The following is a 10,055-nucleotide window of genomic DNA, read 5'->3' on the forward strand; positions in this document are numbered from 1 at the left end:
CCCATCTTCTTTTTTAAACCAACATTACACTTTTCTTCCTGTTCTTTGTATATTTAGATTATCGTTTTCTGGAAGATGTAGGAAGGATGACTGATGGTGCTGCTCGAGATGTTTCCTTGCATAGACCAACAACCAATAAATTTGTGAGTTTCAAGTTATCTTTTTGGTTAGTTTAAAGTAGAAATGAGGCAGCTCCAAAATCCCAGATTAGAACGTCTCCTGACCTCCAAATTGAGGGTATCCAGATCCAAAATTTATGACTGGTTCTTTTCCTGTAATGGACTGAACAAACCTGAGATCTGAGTGCCTCTGAAGTTCAGGATCAGAACTGTATATATGAAGCCCAGTCTTAAATTAAAGAAGAGCTCCAACGTAATATGAGAGATTCTGATCACTATATTTAATAACTAAGAAGAATAAATCACTGCAAACATTTTTTAATAGTAAAGGTGACCCCAAATGAAGAAAAATTGACTTGTGCCCATTTCTGCTTCTTTATGGTGTATAAAGAAGGTCTGACAGACTTTTTATTTTAGAAATTCATTTTATGCATATGTAAAATATTTCCTAAAATTTCTCATGTAAACAATTACTTTAGTTGCCACAGAATTGTTATATGATCATCATTGGGAGCGGAGATGATGACAACTAAAGAGCTGGGATAAGTGACATCACACGAAGAGTGAGAGCTGAGCTATTAAAAAGGGGAAAGGACTTTCAGTAAGAATCATCCCTTCAATTAAAGTGTTAAGAGCTCACAATAAATATATTTTCTCTCTCACAGGTCCTCCCAGCAAAACTAGGGAAGACCATACTTTACATTCCTGACACTTCTAAGTTAAAATAACAAGTGGGGGGGAGAGAAAATCAAAACAACGTTTTAAGACTTCTTTGTACATCATAAAAAGCCATGAACTCGATGTTGTTAATTTTTTAAGCCCTACACAAACCATCTTTAAATGTAATTTTAGAACTCATCGAACAAGAAGATGCCATGTGGACAGTTTGCTGTAAAGTAAAATTGAAAAAATCAAGTGTTCTGTTAGAACTCAGTCACTCAGACACACATAAGTAACTTTACTTGAGTGTGGTCCTGTGATTAGACTCTATTCCCTGGTCTGTTACAGACTTCATGTATGAGCTTGGGCAAGTTACTTATGGACAGGTTTTTAAAGATGTTTAGGTACCTATATTCGTAAGATAGACAGATTTCAGTGTTCATGTAAGTCCATTTACTTGTGCATGTTTGCAGGAGTGAGCCCTTAGAAAACACCAAATAGCAGAAAGTGCCAGGTTTGTTTTAAGTGCTGTAAGTTTTTAAAATATTGGTTTGTTGTTAAACCAGCTATCAAAGTTACTGAGAATTCTCAAATTCTGTAACTTGCCTAAAAGCAACTTCGAAGCTTTCTTGTTTTCAGTGTATTGCAATGGGAAATCATGTTATTTCAGTCTAATCTTACATCATCAAATGGTTTTTAGGTGTAATAATTTTAACTCACTGAGAGAGAACAGCCCTGTTTGCTGAATGGGAATACTGGAATAGTGATTGGCAGGGCCGGCTCCAGGCACCAGCTCAGTAAGCAGGTGCTTGAGGCGGCCAAGGGGAAGGGGCGGCACCGTTGGGCTCTTTGGCGGCAATTCAGCGGCGGGACCCTCTCGGAGGGAAGGACCTGCTGCCGAAGAAGAAAGTGGCCCGGTGGAGCTGCCGCCGATCGTGGCTTTTTTTTTTTTTTTTTCCCCCGCCGCTTGGGGCAGCAAAAACCGTGGAGCCAGCCCTGGTGATTGGTATTACCAAATACTGTTTTGAAACTTACTTCTTTATCTCTATATCTCTGGTTTGCAAACACACTTATCCGTGTAAAGTAAGTGATCACTGGAATTTTCCTAAACAGATCTTTTAAAGTACAGCATAGTTAAGTTTGCAGTGTTGTTGTGGCTGAATTGGTCCTAGGATATGAGAGAGACAAGGTGGGTGAACTAATATCTTGTACAGCAACTCCTTGCTTACCGTTGTAGTTATGTTCCTGAAAAATGCGACTTTAAGTGAAACGATGTTAAGTGAATCCAATTTCCCCATAAGAAGTAATGTAAATAGGAGGGGTTAGGTTCCAGGGAAATTTTTTTCACCAGACAAAAGACTATTTTTTATATATATATATATATACACACACACACACACACATATAAAATCTTGGATCTTGGGTCACACAGTATAAGTTTTAAACAACCAATTTAATAGTGTACACAGCAATGATGATTGTGAAGGTTGGTTGACGTGGTGAAGTTAGAGGATGGGATATTTCCCAGGGAATGCCTTGCTGATGAACTAGCCTTCGGCTGAGCCCTCAAGGGTTAACACGTTGTTAATGTAGCCTCACGCTCTACAAGGCAGCACGAATGGAGGGAGGGGAGACAGCATGGCAGACAGGGACACACACACTGTGTGAGAGAGAGAGAGACGTGCATTGCATCTTTAGGTATGCTGGCCCCACTCTAAGTACATTGCCTTTTAAAAGATCAGGAAGTTGAGACAGCAGCTGTGGCCAGCAAGCTCTCCCCACCCTGCTCTATATGGAGAAGAGGTAACCGGGAGGTAGGAGTGGGGGCAGGGGGACACCCTGACATTAGCCCCTCTCTTCCCCCCCTTCCCTGCACAGCAAGTAGGAGGCTCCTGGGAGCAGCTCCAAGGCAGAGGGCAGGAGCAGCACATGGCAGTGCGGGTGGCAATTGGTAGCCTGCTGGGTGGCTGCCGCACAGGGAACTTAGAGGAGCAGGGAGCTGATGGGGGGGGCTGCCGGTCCACACTGGTTCCAAGCCCCACCAGCTAGCTGCAACGGGCTGCTCTTCCTGCAAGCAGTGGACAAAGCAGGCGGCTACCAAACAACGTTATAAGGGAGCATTGCACAACTTTAAACGAGCATGTCGCCTAATTGATTAACAACGAAACAACGTTAACCAGGATGACTTTAAGTGAGGAGTTACTGTATTAGAAAAATGTCTGTAGTGGAAGTTACAAGGTTTTGAGTTTCACAGGGCTCTTCTTCCATTCTGGAGAAGGAAATCAGTGTTTCTGAGCTAAATACAAGTTGGGACAAATGAAGCGTAAGGGGATAACATGTTGTGGGAAACCCCTTAAAATGAAGTAGGCGATTAATTATTAGCAGGCAGTGGGGTGTGTAGTAAGTTGTTGTAATGAGTCAAAAAACTAGTGTGTCTATTGAGTCCATGGTTTTTAGTGTCTAGCAGAGTTATGAAATTAAGTTTCCAGGCTCACCTTTTGAAGGTGTTGTGCAGGTTCCCCTTGAGGACAAGTACCAAGAGGTCAGATATGGAGTGATCGTTTTATGAAAAGTGTTTGTCCACAGGTGATATGTTTTTGTCTTTTATGAGTTCATTCAGAAGTGTAGTGATTGTCTGGTTTCACCCACATAGTTGTTGGGGCATTTGATGCACTGGATGAGGTAAACCACATGTTGTGATAGGCATGTGTTGGACCCAGGGATCTTGAAAGGTGTGTTGGGGCAGGTATTGATCATTGTAGCAGTGGAGATATGTCTGCATGTTTTGCATCTGTTCAGGCAGGGTCTGATGCTGCTTTGAGTTGGTGTGTCGAGGACTGTGGGGAGCTTGTTTTTGGTAGTGAGCTTGTCAGGGTTGGAGGGTTGTTCTTAAGGCCAGAAGAGGGGGTTAGGAAAGACTTCCTTCAGCATGTGGTGCCCATCAAATATGGGTTGTAATTATTTGACGATACCCCAGTTGGGCTCTAGTGTGGAGCAGTAGGTGACAAGTAGGGGCGTGCAGTCAGTGAGGGGTGTTTTTTCTGTATTGAGGTAGGCTCTCCTGGGGTATTTGGGTGATCCTTTCCATGATGCAATCTACTTCTCTGGTGGAGTGTCCTTGTTTAGTGAAAGAGGCTTTAAGTCTGTTAAGGTGTATAGCCTGGATTTTCTCTTTGGAGGTGGTCTCTGAGTACCTGGCTGACAGTAGCAGATTTTTTGGTGTGTCTGGGATGGTTACTGAATCTGTGAAGATAAGTGTGGTGATGTGTTGGTTTCATGTATACAGTCATTTGTAGGGTTTCATTGTTGAAGTTAATCATGGTGTCCAGGAAGCTGATGCTGGTGTGGAAGTGTCCTACAGAGAGTGTAATAGATCGATGGTGGTTGTTGAAGTGGTGGAAATGTATGAAGAAGTTTAGGTCTTCTGTCCAGAGGATGAAAATGGCATTAATGTATCTCAGATATATTGGTATGTTGTTTTTTTGGTGCCTTTTTCCAGAAATTCTTCCCCAAGGTAGTCCATGAAGAGGTTAGTGTATAGGGGAGCCATCTTAGTACCCATGGCTGTTCCCATAGTTTGGACAAAGTGTCTGTTGTTAAATGTGAAATTGTTGTGGGTGAGGATGAAATGGATGCATTTGGCAATGTGCATAGGGTGGATTTTCAAACGTATGTTATCTTGTACAGTAACTCCTCACTTAATGTTGGAGTTATGTTCCTGAAAAATGTGGCTTTAAGCAAAACAATGTTAAGCGAATCCAATTTCCCCATAAGAATTAATGTAAATGAGGGGGTTAGGTTCCAGGGAATTTTTTTTCACCAGACAAAAGACTATATACACACACAGAGTATAAGTTTTAAACAAACAATTTAATACTGGTACACAGTGATGATGATTGTGAAGCTTGGTTGAAGTGGAGGAGTCAGAGGGTGGATATTTCCCTTACTGCTAAATGATGAACTAGCAATTGGCTGAGCCCTCAAGGGTTAACTCTCTCACTCTACAAGGCAGCAAGAATGGAGGGAGATCTGCGCATTTCCCCTTTAAGTACACTGCCTTGTTAATTAGATTAGCTTGCTGAGACCGCAGCTGCTGCAAGCTCCCTCCATCCTGAGCCCTGGTGTGTCCCCCTTGCTCTATGGAAGATGGGTAAGCGGGGTGCAGGAGCAGGGGGGAGGGGGACACCCTGACATTAGCCCCCCTCTTCCTTCCCTCCCCCCCACACAGCAAGCAGGAGTCTCGGGGAACAGCTCCAAGGCGAGGGCAAGAGCAGCACATGGCAGTGGGGGGAGGGACAGCTGCAATTGCTAGCCTGCTGGGCAGCTGCTGCACAGGGGAGCGTGGAGTTGATGGGGGGCTGCCGGTCCACCCTGGTTCCAAGCCCCCACCAGCTAGCAGCAACGGGCTGCTCTTCCTGCAAGCAGTAGACAAAGCAGGCAGCTGCCAAACGACGTTAGAAGGGAGCATTGCACAACTTTAAACGAGCATGTTCCCTAATTGATCAACGTAACAACGTTAACAGGGATGACTTTAAGTGAGGAGTTACTGTAGGTATTTGAGGCAGGCAGCAATGCTGTTGTGGTGAGGGATGTTGATGTAGAGGGAGGTGATATCCATGGTGGTAAGGATGGTATTAATGTTGCGGAATTTCTGATGGAAGTCAATAGTGCCTTGGAGCATAGTTAAGTGTTGTTGTTTTAGCAGACTCTACCATTACAGAATACTGATCTAATGGCTCTTCAGCCATGCCATGTCAACATTATTACCCCTGTGCATTGCAGAGCACGCTTCTTTGGGTTTTCTCTGCACCGGCCAGTTGATTCACGACTGTATAGATATACTAACTATTCAGCCTTCATCTCAGGGAAACTGTGCAGCAGCTGCAGTAGTGGAGTGGGTTTGGGGGAAATTTCTCCTCTGGACCTCACGGATACAGGTTTTGTACTTGATTTGTGCACAGAAAGGTGTTGAGGGCCCTTTGGATTTAAAAAATCGTAAGAGGTCAGTCACTAATTCTGTAGCTGTGTTGGGTTCCAACCCTCTTGCACTGTTTGAGTTCTACTTATAATATATGTTTTATGTTTCATTAGGACTCTTGTGCTCACCATGGGAAAACTTTGTCTGTAAATGTTTAAGAATAAGCTTGGAAACTCTTGAAGATATCTAAATATCTTTTTTTTTTTTTTAACTGAGAATTTTTGTGTGTTTAAAAAAAAAGAGAGAGAGAGAGTTTACCGCTGTGTACTATGCTACATTATGCTGCTTCTTAAATGCTTAACAGGCACTTTGGTTCCAGGATTGCTCTTTTGGTCTCAATTTTTAGACTTGCAGGACAGAAGTAATAAATGTTTCCATATTTGAATATACTTTGGCTTTTATTTTCTGTTAGATAAATTATTTGAAAAACCGAGCTCGAAAGCACAATATCCACTTGAAAACTTTACCCATTGGATTTACAAAAAGGAGAGAGAATTCAACCACCTTCAACAAGAAGTAAGTTTCTAATTATTATGGGGTTTGGGGACAACTGGGCAAAACCTTCATTTAAGTATCACTGAAAGAATAGCTGGTGAAGAGCTCTTCTATAAGATTTCAAGGTCTGGTAGCGTTTTTCATGACAGAATCACATTAGACCAGGGGTGTGCAAACTTTTTGGCCCGGGGACCATATCTGGGTCTGGAAATTGTATGGCGGGCCGTGAATGCTCACAAAATTGGGGGTTGGGGTATGGGAGGGGGTGAGAGCTCTAGCTGGGGGTGTGGGCTCTGGGGTGGGGCTGGGGATGAGGGCCTGGGGGTACAGGAGGGAGCTCTTGGCTGGGACCAAGGGGTTTGAGGGCAGGAGGGGGGATCAGGGCTGGGGTTGGGGCATGGGAGGGGGTCAGGGGTACACGCTCTGAACGGCACTTACCTCAAGCAGCTCCCAGAAGCAGCGGTATGTCCCCCATCCAGCTCCTACACGGAGGCGCAGCCAGGCAGCTTTGTACACTGTCCCAGCCACAGGTGCCGCCCCTGCAACTCCTATTGGCCGGGAACCACGGGGCTTCAGGGGCGGCGTTTGGGGCGGGGGCAGCGTGTGGAGTCCCTGGCTGCCCCTACACATAGAAGCCAGAGGGGGGACATGCTGCTGCTTCCAGGAGCTGCGCGGAGCGCAGGGCCGTCCAAAGGATTCAGGGGGCCTGGGGAAAAGCAATTTCAGCCCCCAACCCCACTCCCTGGCTGGCGCGCCAGAGCAGGGCAAGCCCCAGACCCCTCTCCCTGGCGGGAGCTCAAGGGCCAGATTAAAAAGTCTGGAGGGCCAGATGCTGCCCCCAGGCCGTAGTTTGCCCACCCCTGCATTAGATAGTGAACAATACTCCATGAAATATTTTTGGAAACATATTCAGATGGAAATTTGTAGTAAATTCTTCTACAGCCCTCTAGTATTCAGCTTCATCAGTGAAGATTTATTGTACCCCAAACTTCAATTGGGGTTCTTCTGTTGTGCTTGGGCTGATGTTGCCTACTATCATAAAGTAGTCACTGATTGTCATAATTGGAAATCCAAGCACTGAAGTCAGCAACGTGGCATACCATCCATTACTGGTGCTAGTCAATTAAATGTTGTCTTTACTGAGCAATGGTATTCACGAAGGGAGTGAGAGGTTTTTCCTTCTTCATAAATTAATTTGGGCTTTTACTTGCATGCATGTCTGTGATGCGGGACAAACGGGATTTTTTTAATGCTTTTACCAAAATTATTTTCAATTCATATTTCCTTGCTAAGGACTTGTAACTCTTAGTCCCTAGACGAGTTCTGTATCTGTCATACTTCCATTAATTGGGTTTACCAAAGTACTTGACTTTCTTTTTCTTTGATTGGGAGGGTGGGTACATCTGTTCAAGATGAAGACTTGCTGAAAATGTCTCCCCCTCATGGACGGGAAAGGATGTGGATTTAAGTCTGGGTTATTCATGAAGCAAACGTTTGCTAATATAAATAAAGTTTATATTCCTTGTATAGTACTGTGTCATAATACAGAAATGTAGTAACTTGGTGAAGAGTGCTTCTGTGTGAAATACAGGGGCAGGTCCAAAGTTAATATGAGGGCTCATTGAAATTTAAATATTTGATTGACCTGTTGGGGGGGAAAAACAGTAAACACTTTAAGAGCCTCAGATAATAGCCACTTGGAGCAGGCTTTTTCCTTGATGGCTTTTCTTTGGGCTTTATTCCCCCCCCCCCTTCCCGCCCTCCCACTGCTTATCATTGGTTTTGGTCACAAGTTCTGCTCCTAGATTTTTTTTCTATTTAGTTAATGCCATTTACCGTTAGTTATCCGGTAACAATGAATGGATGAGAACTTGACAATATTTTAGTGACTAAACCACTAGGTGTCCCTCTTGTAATGGTTTAGCAAGTAAGTTTGCATGCATAAATAAATAAATAAAAACTAGCATAATTTCTTCTGTTTTGAAACAAAAGCAGTTTTTCTCATTGGTGGAGAAACCTTATTCTTAAGAGAACATAACGCATAAAGGAATTTCTGAAATTTTAGCTTTCTGTGTTACATACTTTAAAATACAGGATCTGAGTGGCAGGGAAAATCCACAGGAGGAGTTAAAGGAAAGGAAATGTGAGGTTTTTTCCATTTAAATTTCTCATGAATTCTTACATTGATGAGGATTCCTGGCTTCCTCAGAACAGACCACAAGGCAACCCCCAAATACTGCAGATCTCTGCATCAATGGCTAAGCGTTGTAGGGGGCACAACCACAAAAACGTTCTCCTCACTGGTAAATCCTGTACACGAGACAGCCACACACTGACAGATATTTGTTGCTGTTATGTAGTGTGACTTTTAAACTCTTCTGTTCACAAAAGTACTTTCACATATGGAAAAACATGACTGAGCGCTGGGAATTAATTTATCTCTGCATTGAATTACATATGTCTATATTTATACATTTATATTTACCTTTATTGAACAGAGGCCCTTTTTAAGCTCTAGCAGAATTGGTGTGTTATTTGTAGGTAAATAGTTAAGCATGGGACTATTTCAGGAGCAGCCAGAAAGGAATAAGACAATGACTTTTTTTGTCATAGTGGAGAACAATTTTTGTTTTGAAATGTTAATCTTTCATAGACACATTCTAGTGTCATCAAGTAGCACAGCAACATCATTCTTTAGGAAAGTAGCCACCTGCTTTCTGCAAATATTTTTCCAGGCAGTGAGAATGATACACATTTTGTGGATGAGTATGAAAGGGGAGGTATTAAATACAAATTTTACATGGTAAAGTGCAGTTTTACCTCCACTGAGGGGGAAAGTATTGCAGATACTGCAAAATGCCCATCCCAGCTGTATTGGAACAGGTGTCATCGCTTATCAAGGCCGAGAAGTCTGCCTTTTCTCTTTAAAGCTGACTACTATGCTATAATTAGAAAATAGGGTCCAATCAAAGTTGTGACAAAATGATATTTGAGCTGCCTTCTGCTGAAGAAAGTTGTGTCTAAGAGATGCTGTGAGAAAACAAATTATGTTACTAGGAGCCACCTGTATCTCTTTGTGTGTGTCACTGTGGTCCATATTTCTTTGCAAATCAATGGTAAACACTGAAATCTGCATTATCTGTCAAAATGGGACACCCCAATTATTCAAATAATGTAAAGGCTTGTAGAGCATCCTCTTTATGAGCATGTTCTCATTGACAACCATTCACAAAAAGTTAAGATAGATTATATACAAACTCTCATCTCTTTGATTTCATATAAACATTTAGACAATGGAGCCTAACTTTAGAGCTTGGCAATAGTATTAAATAGGTGATGCTTAGGATATTGGAAATGACTTTGAAGGAGTACTTCTTGCCCCTCATCTGCTGTGTCCAAAAAACAAACCAACCATTTTTAATAAATTAAACTTCAGTTTGGCCTTTGAAATGAGAGACACAGACATGCTTATTCAATGTAGAACAAATATTTACTGGAAATCATGGCTAGATAAATTGTTACATTTAGGAAATCAGATTTTTTAACTCTTATTGTCTAACGCCTCTAGTAAGATTATACTAATCTGAGGTATACTTCTGGGGAAACTTAAGTACATGAAAATCTCTTCACTTCTTAATTGCGTTAAAATGAACAGAAGCCATATCGCAATGCTAATGTTTAGACTACTCAGAAATGCAAAGGTATTTTGAATTAAATGTACCCTATCAGGGCTGTTGAGCCTAAATCTAGAAGTACAGTTGAATTTTTTTTTTTTTTTTTTTTTTTTTTTTTTTTTTTTTTTT

At 42.3% G+C, this 10,055-nt stretch overlaps 1 protein-coding gene across 1 annotated transcript in view; it reads left to right on the plus strand.

Moving 5' to 3' along the window:
* The window catches only part of ZNHIT6 (zinc finger HIT-type containing 6), a 62,779-nt gene that overhangs the window by 1,090 nt on the left and 51,634 nt on the right, over nt 1–10,055 (plus strand). The window contains exons 4-5 of the mRNA XM_024201532.3: nt 58–143; nt 6,170–6,273. Coding sequence (XP_024057300.1) covers nt 58–143; nt 6,170–6,273 — 190 coding nt within the window. The remainder of the gene's footprint in view (nt 1–57; nt 144–6,169; nt 6,274–10,055) is intronic.

This window comes from Terrapene carolina, unplaced genomic scaffold (genome assembly GCF_002925995.2).
Source record: "Terrapene carolina triunguis isolate 2854851 unplaced genomic scaffold, T_m_triunguis-2.0 Scaffold211, whole genome shotgun sequence".
Classification (NCBI taxonomy): domain Eukaryota; kingdom Metazoa; phylum Chordata; order Testudines; family Emydidae; genus Terrapene; species Terrapene triunguis.